Source organism: Salvia splendens, chromosome 15 (genome assembly GCF_004379255.2).
Source record: "Salvia splendens isolate huo1 chromosome 15, SspV2, whole genome shotgun sequence".
Taxonomy (NCBI): Eukaryota; Viridiplantae; Streptophyta; class Magnoliopsida; order Lamiales; family Lamiaceae; genus Salvia; species Salvia splendens.
The window spans coordinates 14,280,204-14,299,002 of record NC_056046.1 but is presented as its reverse complement, the minus strand read 5'-3'; the positions used below and the strand labels follow the sequence as shown (position 1 = coordinate 14,299,002).

At 40.1% G+C, this 18,799-nt stretch overlaps 4 protein-coding genes across 13 annotated transcripts; 3 read left to right on the top strand and 1 right to left on the bottom strand.

The window, feature by feature from the left end:
• The first annotated feature begins 2,740 nt into the window (after positions 1-2,740).
• LOC121769141 (bifunctional UDP-glucose 4-epimerase and UDP-xylose 4-epimerase 1-like) lies at positions 2,741-6,911 on the top strand. Of its 9 annotated transcripts, XR_006043476.1 has the most exons (10): positions 2,741-3,031; positions 3,139-3,188; positions 3,263-3,416; positions 5,361-5,462; positions 5,564-5,791; positions 5,958-6,039; positions 6,155-6,237; positions 6,335-6,426; positions 6,515-6,734; positions 6,848-6,911. XR_006043476.1 is itself a non-coding variant. In XM_042165847.1 (9 exons), the coding sequence occupies exons 1-9, from the start codon at positions 2,840-2,842 to the stop codon at positions 6,597-6,599; spliced, it is 1,041 nt and encodes a 346-aa protein (XP_042021781.1). In that variant the 5' UTR covers positions 2,741-2,839; the 3' UTR covers positions 6,600-6,911. The 9 variants fall into 9 exon arrangements, 8 of the variants coding, with proteins under 8 accessions (XP_042021781.1, XP_042021780.1, XP_042021778.1 ...); XM_042165847.1 differs by having other exon boundaries at positions 3,143-3,188; positions 3,286-3,416; positions 6,515-6,911; XM_042165846.1 differs by having other exon boundaries at positions 3,281-3,416; positions 6,515-6,911.
• Positions 6,912-7,051: 140 nt separating this feature from the next.
• Positions 7,052-8,591, top strand: LOC121769145 (CASP-like protein 4A4). 2 transcript variants are annotated; one of them, XM_042165856.1, is made up of 3 exons: positions 7,052-7,535; positions 7,954-8,089; positions 8,185-8,591. In XM_042165856.1, the coding sequence occupies exons 1-3, from the start codon at positions 7,300-7,302 to the stop codon at positions 8,368-8,370; spliced, it is 558 nt and encodes a 185-aa protein (XP_042021790.1). In that variant the 5' UTR covers positions 7,052-7,299; the 3' UTR covers positions 8,371-8,591. The 2 variants fall into 2 exon arrangements, with proteins under 2 accessions (XP_042021790.1, XP_042021791.1); XM_042165857.1 differs by having other exon boundaries at positions 8,192-8,332.
• A 103-nt stretch (positions 8,592-8,694) lies between these two features.
• LOC121769139 (pentatricopeptide repeat-containing protein At5g46580, chloroplastic-like) lies at positions 8,695-11,030 on the bottom strand. The gene has a single exon (XM_042165840.1). The coding sequence runs from the start codon at positions 10,970-10,972 to the stop codon at positions 8,834-8,836; it is 2,139 nt and encodes a 712-aa protein (XP_042021774.1). The 5' UTR covers positions 10,973-11,030; the 3' UTR covers positions 8,695-8,833.
• Positions 11,031-13,537: 2,507 nt separating this feature from the next.
• Positions 13,538-15,246, top strand: LOC121769149 (60S ribosomal protein L24-like). Its single transcript, XM_042165861.1, has 5 exons — positions 13,538-13,674; positions 14,283-14,358; positions 14,457-14,558; positions 14,649-14,797; positions 14,923-15,246. The coding sequence occupies exons 1-5, from the start codon at positions 13,664-13,666 to the stop codon at positions 15,074-15,076; spliced, it is 492 nt and encodes a 163-aa protein (XP_042021795.1). The 5' UTR covers positions 13,538-13,663; the 3' UTR covers positions 15,077-15,246.
• The last annotated feature ends 3,553 nt before the right edge of the window (positions 15,247-18,799 follow it).

The window sequence follows — 18,799 nt, the reverse complement described above, 5'->3', positions numbered from 1 at the left end:
ATGTTGATCTTCCTTCCTTCAACAGCAGTGTAGGAGGCAAACTTGCTTCTATCTGAGCAGACATGAGCAGTAGTGCCGGTGTCGATGTACCAGCCACCCTTGTTATCAACAAGGTTAACATCTTCAGTGACCACAGCAATGAGGTCGTTCTCGTCCCAGTCTTTGAACTCCTTCTCAACGACGTGGGCAGCCGGCTTCTTCTTCTTGCTGCGGCAGTCTTTAGCAAAGTGGCCTTGTTTGCCACATTTGTAGCAGTCACCTTCGAACTTCTTTGAAGGCTGCTTTCCCTTCCCTTTGTCATTTGGACGGTTTGGGCGAGGGCGTTTGTTGGAGGGACCGCCTCGTTCCAACAGATTGGCTTTGACTTCAAGTGGGGTGAACCCCTTAGCCTTTTGGTCGCTTTTGCGCACATCAGCCTCAATGCGCAACTTCACGATCAAGTCTTCAAGGGTCATCTGCTTTCGCTTGTGCTTGAGATAGCTCTTGAAGTCCTTCCAACTGGGAGGAAGTTTGTCAATGATCGTGCACCTTAGGAATTTGTCGGGCAAGGTCATCCCTTCAGCCACTAATGTGTGGATGATCATTTGGAGCTCTTGGACTTGCTCCATGATGGGTCGAGAGTCGACCATCTTGTAGTCCATAAATTTGGATGCTACAACTTGTTCAGTCCCTGCAGCATTATCTATGCTATATTTCTTTTCTAGACTTTCCCACATTTGTTTAGATGCGGTTACATTGGAGTATACATTGTACAAACTATCATCTAAAACACTTAGAATGAAATTTTTACAAAGATAATCTCCTTTCCTCCAAGCCTCATAGTCCGCCATGACTTCGAGCCTAGTCTCTTGGTCGCTTGGCACGGGCGGCTCGTTCTCCGTGAGGAAGTTGGCGACGCCCAATGTTGTCAAGTAGAACAACATCTTTTGGTACCACCTCTTGAAGTCAGATCCTCCAAACTTGGGTGGTTTCTCTGCAGGTGGCATCATTCTTGGTGCCAAAGGTGCCGAACTTAGTCCATGGAAGGAACCAATTCCGTTTCCCTCGAAGGAGCCAACAACGTGGTTGGGCATAGAGCCCCCACCATTCATGTTGGGCATAGAGCCGTCCATGGTCGTGCCAGCCCCGAAGGGACTAGCACCCGCATGAGACCCGAAGGCCCCAGCATTCGTGTGAGACCCGAAGGCCCCAGCACTCGATCCATTAAAGGATCCGAAGGAACCACTAAAAGTGGAACCAACCGAACCACCAAAGGTGGAACCAGTGGACGCCCCGAAAGGGTTGTCCCAAACCCATGGGACAGTTGAAGAAGCGGCTGGGAAGCAGGGGGTTGGCATCATCGAGGGGATTGATGAAGTATTGACGGGTCCAGTGGTCGCCATGGTAGAGGAAATGGCGGCGGTGGTGGTGGCAGCAGCGGTGTTGGATTCAGTCGACCTCTCCAGCAAAGGTGTTTAAAGTTTCGAAAGTTTTAGTTTAGTTTAATGGTCCAAATTCCTTCAAAGGTAAGTTATCTCGTCTTGCGATTGTTGGTTTCTGAGGATTACAAGAGATAAAAAGCGGGCGTAATACAACCCAAAAGAAGGAATACAGAATGGAAACTGAACTAAATGAAATTACAACTGAAATTCGAAACAGATTAACCGTGAAACAGTTGTTAGCCGAGTCGAGGAGGCCTCTTCCCGCAAGACGAGATACGCCCCGGTAGTGCTCTCAGTTTGGCGTGTCGTCCCCAAAGGTAAAACGGCTAAGTCTCTTTTGATGCAGCACCGCAATCAGCAGAGCTCCGGCGAACTGGATGAAGAAGAGGGCAGAGCTTCGACAGAAAGACAATGCAGAGAGAGGGAGAGTGCTTATGCTGTTATGCTTGTGAATTAGTAGTGTAGATGCATGGAGTGACTAGCCTATTTATAGGCTCAGTCCACTGCTGTGGGTCAACAGCCTCGCGTGCGGATCATGTGCTTTTCTCACGTGGCAGCTCTGACTGTGCCACGCTTGACGACGTGTCAAGCCACTTGGATTGCTGACTCTGCGGTGGTATAAAAATATTAAGTTTGGGCTAGGGACAAGTCCAAGTCCAAGTCCAAGTCCAAGATCGGGATCGGGATCGGGCCCGAGGCCCGCAGCACGTGCACGGGCAGGCGGCGGCGGCGCGCGCGTGTGGGCTCTTTCACCCATCTTGGTCCACTATAATTATTAAGTAACATAAAGTCACTTAATTTAAACACATTAAAAGATGTGTTAATCCTCCAATATGGGATAATTAACCCTAGTTAATTATTCACTAAGCTCCAACTCCAAGCTTTAATTAAAAGCTAATTATGCCCAACTTTAATCCACTATTTCTCACTCACCGGAAATCGGATTTGAGAAAGTGAATATACTACATTTATCTACGTAAAATGTAGATCGACGCTATGTCATTTAATTTCACAAAATTAAATGTCTCGTCACATTTATTATTTGGTCAAAATCCATTGACCGGACATATTTAATCCATGATTTTTATAAAAATAGTATTATTTTTATGAAGAGTGGATATTTCGTTTTTCAATTTCAACGTATTACTAATTCTATCGTATGATAGCTAATAAAGGACATTCCGGAGAAACAAAGCAACTTTCGATTCGGTATAACTTTATCCGGAATTCCTCTTTTTACTCAAACTCTCATCTCTCTATCTTCTGATTGACGCTGACTCATCATAGAAGATAGACGCTGACTCATCATCCACACGACACGCTTTTCTATTTAAATCCCAAATCCTGCAACATCAAGATATGCACGTACACACTAATAAGGCGCGAGCTTCATTGATGATATCAGCAGGGATCACAAAATGGGTACGAAAGAAAGGATTTTGGTGACTGGGGGCGCTGGATTTATCGGCTCACACACAGTGGTGCAGCTGCTCAAAGAGGGCTTCAAGGTTTCTGTCTTAGACAACCTCGACAATGCCGTCGAAGAAGCACTTGACAGAGTCAGGCAGTTGGTCGGCCCCCAACTCTCCAACAATCTCGATTTTCATTTGGTATATTCCAAGTTGCTTTTTAGAAAAATAATGTTTTAATTTATTTAGTATCAAGATTTTTTTTCTGATTGTGATATTGGTTTTTGGATTATTTGTCTTGATTGGAGGGAGATATTAGGAATGCGGACGATTTGGAGAAATTGTTTTCTGAGAGCAAGTAATTACTATAACATTTTCTTGGTTTATCTACTTTTTTGTATATTTCAAATGTGTTGAGTGTATAATTGGAAGTTTTAAACTTTTTGGTAGATTAGACGCAGTGATCCATTTTGCTGGGCTTAAAGCTGTTGGTGAGAGTGTTGCTAATCCTATGAGATATTTCGACAACAATTTGGTTGGATCTATTAATTTATACAAAGTCATGGCAAAGTATAACTGTAAGAAGGTATGTTATTCTTAAATCTTGTGAGATACTAGTAGTGACAAAACTGGTGAAATAGCTCCATCTTTAAAGAAGGTTTGGTATAATTTGAAAGGAATGTATGTGTTATAATGTCAACTTCATATAAGTACATGATTCATTAGCAGTTGTGATGTGATGTGTGTTTTTATGCAAAGTGACTCGACTTATTTTAACACAAGTGATGCCCGCAAGTGTACGAGGCTAGTGTAACAATTAGTAAGCAAGAGTATCGTATCCCACAGAGACAATTTTGTATCAACTTAACTACCACGAACAAAAATCAACTACTATCTAGACAATCAAGAAAAGTTTGGTTTGTTCTAACAACTAATAAAAGCATATAGTAAGCAAATAACAATTAAGAACAAGGAAACACGGTGTGAAAAGGATGTGAGAAGATAATATGGAGAAAATTGCAGAACTCAAGGATCCGATGCACAATTCCAAGCTCTTATCCAATCGATTTGTCTTACCTTTTGGTGTCTCTAGAGTTACTAAGCCGACCACAATTATAGAATAAACCCCCTCCCGAGGTGAGAAACCTGTAGATTAGGTGCTAGGATCGAAGTCCCCTTCTAATCCTAAACTCATAACTCCCAAAAGCTCGATTAGGTCAATGGCCTCACTCAAAACCTCAACTCTCCCGAGTTCTATTGTATTAAGGTGTGATTTATTCTTATTTCCAGATTAATTATTTCATCTCCCGATTAATCTAATTAATCCTACACAATCAAGTGGTGATCAAGCAATTGAAAGGAATAAACACAAGAATAATCAAATAACTACAAGAGCAAGACAAGAACAAAATTAATTGGATAAAAACTATGAAATCAGTGCATAATCACCAAGAATTCTACAAGAAATGTTTAGCTACTCATGTTTATGGAGAAAACCAAGTCAAACTCAAAGAATCCAAACAAAAACATGAAAGATAGATACTAAGATCTCCTGTGGAACGAATCTATGGAATGAAGTCTTCAATCTTCCGATCTAGAGTCTCCAATCTTCAATTCTCTCTCAATGGTGTTCTTGGGGTGTGTGTGAGTGTTGGAGGCGGTAGGTGTAGAATCAATCGCGTAGACTGCAACCCTAGCCCTTTTCTCTAATTAATCCCCCTCAAAAAATCGCATTTTTGGCATAAAAATACGCCAAAACAACGTACCCGGCCGGGTGGAATTATAAAGGGTAAAAATCACCCGGCCGTGTGATGATTTTCGACCAGTTTCTGACCAATTTGCGACACCCGGCCGGGTGGAATTATAGGGTAATAATTCACCCGGCCGCGTGAGATTTTTTTGGACAGCGCGGCTTTCGTAGATCGGTCATATCTCTCTCATCCGAACTCCGATTGGGGCGTGTGAGGTACCCACGCGAAGCTCTTTCGATGATGAAGACAACGGTCGTCTCAAAATAGGATTTGGACCCCATCTTGATAGGCAGATTAACGTTTGAAGCAGACCTCAGCCTCGTCTTGGCTCATTTTGACCTTTTTTTACCTATTTTAACTTCAAACACTAGATAAACTCATCAAAGCACATTTATAGTGAAATATGGACATAAACTCTAAGATAATGCAATGAAAGCACACAAAAGATCATGTTTAATGTCCAATCCGAGTTTATCACAAAGATATGGTGATCTGTCTCTCTTGATAATGCTGACATGATCTACTTGGGGGTTGTCAGTTTGGTGGAGTAGACATAACTTAGTCTTAGTCTTATGATATGTTGTTGGGTTAGATGGACTCGTCCCACTCGGGACAATGCCGTGTAGGATTGGTAGTGTCTTATGAGTCTTGGCCTTTCCTATGACAAAATCAGCAATGGTCGTATTTACTAGTTTGCTTTCGGCATATAGCTATATGACTATGACTGAACTTATCTTTACTCATGCCACTGTTGACATAAGAAATGATCTTTTGTGTAGTTGGTGTTCTCCTCGTCTGCAACGGTTTATGGTCAGCCCGATAAAATTCCTTGTGTTGAAGACTTCGAGTTGAAGGCTATGAATCCTTATGGTCGAACAAAGGTTTTTCCTCTTGAGACCAGTTGCGATTTCACGATTGAGTCTCAAGAAAATGTTGTTTGAGTTGAGTGCTAAATGAAACATTTTCTTGTTTTTTTCACTAGCTCTTTCTTGAAGAAATTGCTCGAGATCTGCAGAAGGCAGACCAAAAATGGAGAATAATTTTACTCAGATACTTCAACCCGGTTGGGGCCCACGAGAGTGGCATGCTTGGAGAGGACCCTAAGGGAATCCCCAATAATCTTATGCCTTATATAACACAAGTGGCTGTTGGTAGATTGCCTGAGCTAAATGTTTATGGGCACGATTATCCCACACCTGATGGTAGCGCGGTATGTAGGATAATCTAATGTAGTATGGGATGTTAACTGCATTCTTGATTTTAAAAGTTTTTGTATGTGATCCATCGCGTACGTTTTTTAGCACAAAAAACTCAAACTCTTTAGAATATTATATTTTGATTCCTAGATATTATATTTGATAGTTTCTCCTAAACAGATCCGAGACTACATCCATGTTATGGATTTGGCAGACGGCCATGTGGTTGCGCTGGAGAAGCTTCTGCAGAGCAATGGCATAGGTGAATACGCTAGTTTATCCATATAACAAACAACCACATATTACAAGATATTTTTTTGGCATTCAAAATTCCACTTCACCTTATTGATTCATCCAACATGTGTTTTATATTTGAGGTTGCGTTGCCTACAACTTGGGGACTGGCCGTGGCACATCCGTTCTTGAAATGGTGGCTGCTTTCGAGAGGGCATCGGGAAAGGTAAATGTATATCCTTCCCTTTCCTTTGAAAAACATGAAACATGCTATACGTGCTAGACTAGTTTATATACTCAGGAACACTTTTCGCTTCTTACAGAAGCTTCCTATTAAACTCTGTCCAAGACGACCGGGAGATGCAACAGCTGTTTATGCATCAACAGATAAAGCTGAGAAAGAGCTTGGTTGGAAGTAAGTACCTTACTTCTCTTAGATGTTTACTTATAAAATTGCTAGCCATTTTGATCTCTAATCCTATTTTTCTCCACATATTTTTTAGGGCGAAATATGGCATCGATGAAATGTGTAGGGACCAATGGAAGTGGGCAAGCCAGAATCCATGGGGATACAAATCCAAGCCTTGATCTGAAGCCAGCAAGGAGGTTCTGCTAAGCAAGCTCTCGACCTGCAGTTATGCGTCGTGCCTTTTGAATCGATTCTCTACATTTTACAACACATTTCTGGGCAAATATTCCCCCACTCCAAGCTTATTCTATTTTGTATGTTGTATTTTATAATTTTTCCTTAGGTGAACAGAAAAAATCCAAACTACTAATAAATAGTCATTCATTCTCACAATAAATTGTAATAACACCTTTTCTTGATTTCTCAGGTTGAAAGGTTGATTATTGGAATACAAGTAATGCAACTGGGGGGATATTCTCTCTTTTTTACTAGTAGATTAGTCAGCCTACTTTATCACCTAATACTCTAAAATTTATAGCAGCAACTGTTGATCACCAACTAGTAAAAAATGAACTACAAGCTAAAAAATCATTTGTCACAGGTTTACATAAAGTCAATAATTTTAATTCCCTCAATACTTTGCACAGTACTCTAAATCAGCATATGCAAAATATAACCAATCTTAATAATGTTTTGTATTTTCAGCGTTGACTGTGTTGTTAAACTAATGATTCATGATTGCCAAATTGTGTAATACTAATAGAATATAAAGTATGTTAGACAAGAAAGTCTGCTACAAAGCTTTGTTTAAGAAAGAGCAGGTAAGAATAGGAAGCAAAATGGAAGAAGGCATGCTGCAGTTATAGAGTGTGGGGATCAATGTCTGGTGTTACAGTCTCTCCAGTTGCAGGTTACTTACCGGCACAGCCTCCTTTGCCAACGCCGTCTCCATTCTCATTCTCCGTGGCCTCCACCAGGTGGAGCTCCAGACCTCCAGTGCAGACCGCGTGCCTCCTCCTTAGGTTTCTCGCTCTCCTCTTCTCCTTTGGCTCTGCTTTCGCTCTGGTTGCACTACCATCAACAAATTCAAAGCTGAAGAAATACCCTGAATTACTGTAAGTTGATTCAGGACAAGTGTGTGTTTGAAAAAGTTTTGCACACAGAGATAAAATACACGAATTTTCGGATGTTTTGGTTTCTCACATGAATTGTGGAACTTGTCCGAGAATATACCAACTTAACTACTTTGGATTTTTGGATTTCCATCCCATATCAAAATGAAAATCTTGATTTTTCCACGTTGCTGCTGTGTCAGTTTCGATTTGGAATTTAAGAAAAAAATCTGAAGTATGAGTGATGTTTATAAGTTCATATGCAGAACCTAAAAAGGTAAAATTTGTGTAAATTGGAACAAACTTTAAAGTTCATATGCAAAGCTAAAACAGTCCAATATTCGTGTAGTTTGAAGTGATTATTCCCCTAATAGCTAAAGATGTGGATTTTGACATGAATTATGTGGCCTACTGTGCATAGGTACTGCTTCACTGCAAACATTTTATCAGTGATATATGCTGCCTATCAGATCTTCAAAAATATATGTGATATTGCTCACAGAGGCATATGCATCTCAGACAAGGCATCTGACTACATCAGCTTCTTTTTTGATCAGGTATCCTTTTATTAATATACATGCAAAATAGAAATTGGTTATGCATTGGAAGGCAACTATCTGTTGTTATGAATGGTAGTAATGTGATGTATCAGTTGGCAGGATATGTGCTTGTTTCAGCATCTTCAGTTGCTGTGCCATCAATCAAACAGATGGAAATTGGAAGTTCAGTTTGGAATGCTTCGGTTGCCTCCGTGTGCTTGTCTTTCGCTTCTTTTATAGTTTATGTACTTGCTGCCTTCCTCTCAGGCTACAAGCTTTGTAAGAGAATTATGTGGTGAATCTTGATCTATTAGGAAGACCCACTAACAACATTCACCTAAATCCATAAAACAATAACAAGACATGGTTTTATGAGCAAGACAAGTAGATTTCTGCCATATGTATAGTTGAACTCCTCAAATTTCTTGACTTTTCTTTTGCTTCCATCCTCTGGTATGAGCTAGCTAGGACAAAAGTTTTACTCTACATTTCACAAATTAAAAAAATGCTCATTTAGAAAGATATGCCATCATTTAGCTGCGGATATTACACTCATGATAATAAGTTCTAACAGCAACAGATGACTAGTATTGGCTTTAACAACAGTTGCAAGTAACAAAAACTAAAGTGAGAAATGTAGTCTTAATATTACTTTCAAATATCAATTTGCCCTATGACAAAGGCCACGACAAAGTAAAGCCAGCTACAAAGAAAAGTATACAATGTCCAAAAGTCTTGCAATTGGCGCCTAGGCAACTGCACTCATGCTGTGGTCACAGACGAGGGCGCTCTTGATTGCAGCCACAACACCAAATCTTCCCGTGTAGCAGTGAACAAACCGGCCTTCCCCTCACTCTCTGTGAAAGGAGCCGCAAGCTTCTCCACATGGGAGGCGAAGGCGCTCCCCAAACCTTGAGAGAACTTGTGGTTCCCTGACCCCGTGTTGGCAGAGAACAATGCAGGCAAACTCTCCTTGCGCTGCACAATCTTAGCCAGAGTACCCATCCACTCCTCCAACGCGGTGTGAGCAGCTCCAACTGACAGTGATCGGACATTCAACCGCCATTCATCCTCAGTCTTGGTGTGCAAACCGGGATACAAACCGTACAACGTCCCCAAGTAGAGAAGCTCATGAGCTCTCTCATGGTGGTTCCTATTCCTACATATGTCAATCAAACAGTTGCAAAACGGCCTCCTTGCCTCAACAGCCGTGCTGCTCAATATCCGCTTGAATTCTTCCTTCAGAGCATCAAAGTCAGTGCTCTCATCGCCACTGAGCACCTTCACAAATGCAGACAATGTCTTGTTTGCTCGTTCCAAACAAGCAAGAACCTTACTAGCATCCTTGCCATCGCAGTAGGACACAACAGAGAGCAAGCAACCACACAACCTATCATCTGGCCTCACTCCATTCTCCACAGCAAACTCAAACACATTCACCAAGTCATCAATCCTCTTGGCCCGCCCCAAGCACTGGATCAAACAAGTGCACCCCATCACATTGAGCTGCACACCAGCCTCAGACATCTCCCAAAACAAGACCATGGCCTTATCAACACTGCCTCCACTCCCATATATGTTAAGCATGGCCGTGTAACTCCAGCTATCCGGCTTGCACTTCTCCGACCCTTTCATGTCCTCAAAAAGCTTCTCCGCCTCCTCCACGAGTCCGAGATCAGCACACATGCTTAGCAAAGTGTTGTACAAGATGAAATCCACAGGCCATCCATTCAACCTCATCCTCTCCCACAACTGCAATGCATCCCTAGCCCACCTAGCCTTACCGTATATCTTGATCAAGGCCGTAAGGGTCTTCACGTTCGGGGAAACACCCGATTCCACCATCTCCTCAAACAAACTCCTGGCCAAACCAGGTTTGCCAGCCTTACCAAGAGCCTCCAACAAAGAATTGTAAACAACCAAATTAGGCTGAATTCCAAGAGACTTCATCTCTTGCAGAACATACTTGATCCCATCATAATCCCCTGCCTCACCAAACATCTTCGCCAAAACAGCAAAAGCTATTTCATCAGGCTTCCACCCACTAGCTCTACCTCGCTCATACAAGCTCATCACTTCCTCCACCTTCCCCAATTTAGCATACACATCCAACACAGCGGAATAAGTGACCTCATCAGGCATCAGACCAGTTTTATACATTCTCTCAAACCACTCCACGGCTTTATCAAAAAGATTGCACCTTTTTGCACAAGTGATAATGGTGGAATACGTGATGTTGTCAAGGGGGATTTCCTTCTCAACCATCTCTAGAGCAAGACCCTCAATGTGCTGAAATTGGCGGCCAAACCTCAAAGATTTCATTGTGACATTGTAAAAGATGGTTTCCATAGGAAATGCATTTTGAGCTTTTACCCAGTCGAAGAAAAGTAAGGTTTTTTGCCATGGCCGCAAGCTGTTGAGCACTAATAGGGCGTTTTCTCTCGTGGGCGGATGAGGGATTCCCTCAATCACAGCGGAGAATTGGGATTCCTCGCAATCGTTCAATTTCTTAGCGAAGTTTCTGAGGTCCTTGATTTGGGGATTGTGTGAGTAAGGAGAGGAGCGTTTGTGGCGCTGGAGAGAGAGGACGGAGGGTCTGGACTTGATGGGATTAACCCAAGTGGATTTGGGCTTGGATAGGAGCTGGGCTTCGTTGGGTTGGTCGGAGAGAATGGTGGTGGACAAAGGTTTGAGCTGGTCGGCTAGAGATGGGCTTTGCTGCTCGCCGGCGACGGCGGAGGGCGGCGGAGGAGCTCTCTTGGATGCGGCGCATGAAATGGGACATCTTTTCTTGGCGGGAAGACGAAGTGGGGAGGCAAAATGGAGCGGGCAGCGGCGGCGGTGGTGGTTATGGGAGGAGAGATGTGGTGAGAGAGGTGGTGCTGAGAGATTAGTAGCCATGGAAATGGCTTCTCCTCCAACCTTATCTCAATTCTTATAAACTATATGGAGTAGTATTGTTTTGTTTTTCGGCTAAGTTACCTTTAAAATCGAGACTCAGTGGAACATTTCGTTGCATTGCGCATACTAGTTTTAACTTTTAACAGTCAAAATCTATTCTTACCGTCGGAGATTTGTTGGGCTCCATATTGAATTTCAACATATTTTAAAGAGGGCTTGTTAGTGGATGAAAAAATCGTAGCTTGTCAAGTCAATTTAATTTAATTTAATTTAATTTAATTTAATTTAATTAGGCAGCTTGTGTTCATTTGATTGGCTACAAAGCCGTACCAATTTTTCTCCGGCAGCCGAGTTGTAAGAGCATCTCCAATGCACGGATGTCCCATTCGGACATCCACTAGGACTTCCCAAAAATACCTCCTGTCACGTCACTAGGACTTCTCATCCCACTGCCACGCCACTAGGACATCCCCTTCACAATCCGCCCTTCCCACCGCCCTTCCCACTAGGACTTCCCGCAATAAAAAAATCACAAATTCACAAATAAAGCAATTTACGTTTACGGAAATAAAATTTCAACACGAATACGAACGGGAAAAATTATCTACTTCATTAAAAAAAACATACATGATTTGAAAAAAAAATTACATAGTGATAAAACAAAAAAAGTAATAACATCAACGTCAACCCCTCCGCGTCCAAACCTCTTCGATAATATCGTGCTGAAGTCGAACATGGGCATCTGTTTGCCGCATGTCGGCAAATGCACGCATCCGCTCGACCTCTCCATGAGGTACCCCCATATTCACATTCGCGGTGGCCACGCCGTGACTTGGACCTACACTCGTATCATCTTCATTGGTCCACTGAGTCAGTTCCGCAGCTTCATTTTCGACAATCATGTTGTGCATTATGATACATGCGTACATGACATCGCCGATGTTGGGAATATACCACTGCCGTGCAGGACCCTTTACTACCGCCCATCGACTCTGGAGCACACCAAATGCCCGCTCCACATCCTTGCGCGCTGCTTCTTGACGGCTCGCAAAGTATGACTTCTTTTGTCCGAGCGGATGCTTGATTGTCTTCACAAAGACGGGCCAGTTTGGGTATATCCCATCTGCCAAATAGTATCCCATATTGTGCTGGTTGCCGTTGGCGACGAAACTGATGGCGGGACCAACGCCATTGCACTGAGCGTTGAACAGGGGCGACGACTGGAGAACGCTGATGTCATTGTTCGACCCGGCGACTCCAAAATAAGCATGCCATATCCACAGCCGGTAGTCAGCTACAACTTCAAGGATCATCGTGGGATGCTTGGCTTTGAAGCCGGTAGTGTACATCCCCTTCCAGGCGGCGGGGCAGTTCTTCCACTCCCAATGCATACAATCTATGCTGCCCAACATCCCAGGGAACCCGTGCACCGACCCATGCATATCTATCAGCCTCTGGCAGTCTTCGGGGCTCGGACACCAAAGATACCGCTCCCCGAATATCGCTCTCACGCCCGCGCAAAAATTCTGCAGACACTCGACGGCTATCGACTCGCCAATGTGGAGGTACTCGTCGAACATGTCGGCCGCGCCTCCGTACGCCAGTTGTCTAATTGCGACAGTGCACTTCTGTAAGGGCGTAAGTCCGGGTTTGCCAACTGCATCCTCCCTGATCCTAAAATACTGGTATCTTCTCTCTAAAGCACCCACGATATACATAAACAACGGACGATGCATCCTAAAACGTCGCCGGAATAAGGCATCCCCAAAACGCGGCTGCGGAGCGAAGTAGTCCTGATACAACCGAATATGTGCAACAATGTGGTCACGGGGTATTGTAGTTCGACGACGGATCGGCCGATGTACCGCCGCCTGCTGCCGCCGCTGCTCCCTCTAGTGTAGCAGCCTATCTATCGCACCTTCCACAACGACCTTCAATTTATCCTCGCTATCACTGTCACTAGCCATTCTAGATATACTTGAAAATAGAGATGTAGAGAGAGAAACTTGTTAACACAAGTGGTGCGAATGAAATGAAGTTCAACGAGTCGTATATATAGAGTTTAAAAAAATAATACTCCCTCCGTCCCGAGCTACTCGCTCATTTCCTTTTCGGCACGGAGATTAAGGAATGAATGTATAGGAAAGTAAAAAATGACGGCTGTAGGTGAAAATTTTTACTAAAAATGGAAAGAGTGCAAGTAACTTGGGACGTCCAAAAAGGAAATACGTGCGAGTAGTGCGGGACGGAGGGAGTAATAAATACCGGACGTCCGACCCACGCCACAATGGCGGACGTCCGCCCGCCCGTCGCCCCCACGTCCGAGGACATCCGACGTCCTTACGGGGACGTCCGTATCCGAGTTGAAATGCCACAATGGCCTACGTCCCGGTCGCCCGTCGCGGATGTCCGACCGGACGTCCGCCATTGGAGATGCTCTAACTTGTAAAGATTTTTATTGAAGTTTGACGTTGCTGGGCTGATGGTTTGGGTGGGGAAGATTGGGTTTAGAGATGTTTTTTAAAATGGGACTTACAGATTGAGAGATGGAGCCTTGTTTTTGAAATGGGCTTTGCTACCCAAGCCCATTTCACTGCAACGCCTTATATTGCTGTGTTCGGCTTTTAGGGTTTCTGGCAGTTCTACAACACCCTAAACAAAACCTCCCGCGCCGAGCAACATTTTGCAGCCATGGTTCTCAAGTAAGTCGTAATTTTTGTATGATATCTGCTGGTTAGCTTTTCCTTATATGCTATTGCGCATCCTTCAGTCAATCCAATCTGCTTCTGGAACTTATTCAACCTGTAGATGTTTTGGAATTTGTTTTTAGGGATTGCTTATGGAACTTATTCAACCTGTAGATGTTTTTTAGCTTTTCGTCTCCATTTCGGATGTAGATTTAGAAGTTTGTCAAATTTGGCTTCAGTCCTCTGTACATTTCAATTTCAATTTCCATTTGTATTTATTTTCCCATTGCTGGACAATTGTTGGGCAGTTACCTCTGGGTTTGAGAGTTGCAAGATCTAATTCAAGTATTTTACTCGTTTAACCTTGAAATATTGTTTCCTGGCCAATTTGTTTGAGTTAGCCTTGGATATGTTGTTTAGATTCTGCTGTATAACCTTGGTTCTGAGATAAATTGACTGCTCTGGGAGATTGAGGAATTGAACTATTTGACTCTCCAAATTTGTTTGTGATGTCTTCTTTTTGCCTTGCATATAATGCATATGTTAGATGCGGCATTTGTCCACAGCATGGTGTATCATACCGGTTGAGTATTGATTTTGTTACATCTGTCCTTGGTTGTTAGGACGGAGCTTTGCCGTTTTAGCGGTGCCAAGATATATCCTGGAAGGGGCATCAGGTTTATCCGATCGGATTCTCAGGTAGGATGACCTCATTGCTAGCGGTTGCATTTTCCTACGCCTTATTATTTACACCACATCTTGTTAGGAATTGTGAGATGAGTTTGCTGTTGTTGTAGGTGTTCCTCTTTGTTAACTCGAAATGCAAGAGGTACTTCCACAATCGCCTGAGGCCTGCTAAGCTTTCTTGGACTGCTATGTACAGGAAACAACATAAAAAGGCGAATTACATTATTGATATACTATCTATCATTCAACAAAGTTTATTTGGCAGTTTTTATTGATTTAATATTGTTTTTTCATTGGCTTAGGATGCTGCTGCTGAAGCTGTGAAGAAGAGGCGTCGTACCAACAAGAAGCCCTACTCAAGGTCAATTGTTGGTGCCACCTTAGAGGTCATTCAGAAAAAACGAGCTGAGAAACCAGAGGTCCGTGATGCTGCACGTGAAGCTGCTCTACGGTATGAGATGCAATGGAATTCTGTGAATTTAAATCTGAAAGCCAAAATACCTCTCTACTTATCCTAGTTAGAATAGATTGGTGTTTACTACTATGGTTAATGAATAAACATGTTTGGCATATCAGCGAAATTAAGGAGAGAATCAAGAAAACCAAAGACGAGAAGAAGGCAAAGAAGGCTGAAGTTATGTCCAAGCAAAAGACTTCCGGAAAGGCCAACGTACCCAAGGGAGCAGCACCCAAGGGCCCAAAGATTGGAGGTGGTGGCGGCAAGCGTTGAAAAGTTTTTGCTGCTTATATGTTATATGCATAACGAACACAAATGGTTATATGCTGTTGCTGTTGTGTGCTGTTTTTTTTGTTTTGAGCTAAGCTATTGTACGCCCTTGAACATGATACTGTGAGGCTATTAGACTTTGTTTTCGTTATAAATAGCATTAATTTTCTTAAGTTCGGTTACACATCTTACATTTGTTATCTACATTTCGCAATGAGTTACATTTTTGTAGGTCATGGTTACTAATGCTTGGCTATTCAAAATAGTTTGGGTTTTGATTATATAGCTGTTTGAAGATTGATGCATTGGAAATCTACTGGATGTATTTTCTATACGGAGTACTATTGGTTATTGACGTCAAAATTTAATAATCTAATAAATCTTGGTTTGAAAAAAGAATACTGAGTAAATATAATTCACTAGAGATTCAGAACATTTGTTTGTTCAAAAATAGGATGTTTACCAGAAAACTCCTCTGTGATTGTGAGTAACTCGATACACATTTCAACTGAACCAAAACAACATACAATGAGTTGATTGATATAAGAATTAAATGACAGCCAGCCCATAAATTTTTAGAAGCACACTATGGGCAATTAACTTTCTCATAAATTTTGCCCAATCATCATGCAATTAATAAGGAGGCATGATCAAACCATTGGTGTTTATTTTAGTGTTTAGTGACTAATTCTCCAGAGAGAGAGTATTATATCCATCAGCAACTAATTCTCCAGAGAGAGAGTATTATATCCATCAGCAAAAATATCGCAAGACAGACAAAAATAATAAATAAAACAAGTGATTGTAGAATAGTAGTACAAAGTAGTAGTAGTAGTAGTCGTATAACAAACTAGCACTCACGTATAATAGTATAATATGTAAATTTTTTTGTGGTTAAGCAAAATAAAATAAAGAGAATAAGTATACTCCATTTGATTTCTCATCTAACAATAAGGTAAACTGTTGCAGTTGAAGACAATAGAACACCAAATACACAATGTAAAACAAATAAATCTGATGCAATATCGCATTCATACACCCAATTATATTTATAGCTGTCCGCATTGAGCTGTTCAAACTTCCAAATCCGTTTTAATTCTCTCTTAGGTTACAAGAAAATATTAACAACACAAGAAAACGTCTTCTTTTTGGCAACGAGGCAATCAAAAATAGCTATTCGAGTTGTATATTGAGTAAATTGTGTTTGATGGCAAATATTGTGGGAGATTTACCATACTTAAAAAACAAAATGTATATTGTTGATGTGATGAAAACTTTAGATTAAATAATTACTTTAAATCGTAATAGAACACATCTATACATTTTGTTGTAAGTTTTATTTAAGTTTATTACTAGACTTAAAATGTTGTTGTAAGTTCTTCTATCAACTCATCTTACTACATTTATTAGTAATTTTGATTTTTTTCACTAACAGTTAATACATAGAAAATATGGGTATTTATTTGTATGTAAATTTTTAAATTTTCGTCAAATTCTGATTTTGCACGTTAACATTAAAATACATTTATAAATAACCAAACTAATGATTAACTCTTAAGTATTTCGCAACAAATCAAAATTATGGCTCTAATATGGCTTAATATAAATTATAATTCAACAAATGAAATTATTTAATTTTATATATTATGATGTTGTCCGCTGCCTAAAACGTGACGTTGTTTCGATTGACGTCTAGATATGTAAGCCATCAAATAATATTTGTGCCGAAATATTAATTTGTTGAGAAATGAAAAGAAATTGATAGTTTGATTTCAAAATACAAACAAATCAATATTTTTTATAGTAATTTATAAATGGATTTTAAAACTGATAGAATTAAATTTGATGAAAATTAGTAACTTGCAAGCAAATTACCTTAAATATAATACTTAGAAATACTCCGTAAGACTTGGTAATAAATTATAATCTGTCAAGTTTTGATCATGTGAATGCTGGTTGGTATCATTGTTGCCAATTGTTTCCTTACCAAATATCGATATTAAAATATTGTTCTAAACTGTACACAAACTTGAATTAAAGTATTATTATCGTAACTTACGGACGGGTTACGATTAATACAATCAGGGCAATGACATACATTTAGATCATAGTTTTATAAAAATTGCAAATAAAACCCACTAGATTTATATATCGTAAAAAAATAGTAATAAATAAAACTTGATAGAGTGCCTGATCTAGCTAAAATCGAGGTTTTGATTGCCGTCCAGGCAATTGTAACACATACAAATAAGTTAATATCACATACATATACACAAATAAAAAATACCCCCAATTAATGTCAGTTTTGTGGACTTTGGTTTACCATTACGAAATTACAATTTTGTACTATATAATAGTATAATTTTGTTGTAATATAAAAATATTCTCAGAGACCTATTGTGCTTGAGGCCAGTGTTTACTAATTCCAATAATTGGATAAAACTTTGTATAGAGTCATTGTTAGCTATCCGAATGATTGGTTACATGACTCTTTCACGATATTTATTTAGAATATGACTTGCCTTTTACTAATACTTTACCATACACCAACTACGTGATTTAAAAATATTTCAATTTAATATTCGATTTAATGGATTATACAACACTTAGTATCATGTTACTATAGGATTATATACAATCACATGTATCTTCTCATAAGATTTGAATACTACTCAAACAGATAACTCAAGAGACAATTGTGTTTGTTATATTAACACAGGAAACATATGGTCCTTCCTATAATGGACATTAAATGATTTCAGACAAATATACATACCAATAAAATAAAAAAAATCTCAAAAATTCCGAAAAAACAGCAAGAATATCTTGGAAGTTAATGTAGTTACAGACAATTACTACATTTTTATTAAAACCAATGTCTTTTTGCCACAATGACACTTCCAACAAACAACTCTACCTTTGACAACAAACAACTTTGATATAATTAGTACTAAGAATATATAGTGTTATAGAGTCATTAACTCAAAATACTGTGTAATTACACCGAGTGGTTTGGTATAAAAGTTGGTCATAGATATTAAAATAAAGTTATATCCACATTTTATTTAGCCGTCAAGAGATGGCTAATAAAAGTTTCTACTCAGCTGCATAACAATTGATTGCTTTAATATGATGCTTGGTGGTTTATTTTTTTCTTTTAGTTATTTTCTTTAAATTTTTTTTTTTATAAGTTTGTGATTTTCCTTTGCCTATATAAAAGTCTCATTGTTGGAATGAAAAGACAGACTTTGAATATTAATTTTACTTTGAGTTTCTATATTCTGGGTTCGTTGAGTTTTAGTCATTCGCTATATGTTTATACATCACTTCTAATTTTGGTAACTCTCTTTTCTTTAAATAGATGGACCTCATTCTTCACTGACAATATTTCAATTACTTTTTGTTTCTACTTCTGTCTTATTGTACTAATTGTGGATTAAATTTCGTGCCATCCCAAAAGTTTTATTTTCCTTTTATAGATTTCTCACTTTAATTAACACTACATTTCTTAAAATGAAAATATCATTTATTTTTTTCTTTCTTTTCTTTTTTTCTATAGTGTTCATTTAACTTATAAAATAAAATTATAATAATATAAAAATTTGTGGGAAATCTAAAGAAGTAGTAGTATGAAAGTGAAACCGTGGAGTTAGGTAAATGAAGAGTCAGCGGCAAATTCGCGTATATCTCTCTTGCAATCTCCATCAGACAATGATAAACAAACAT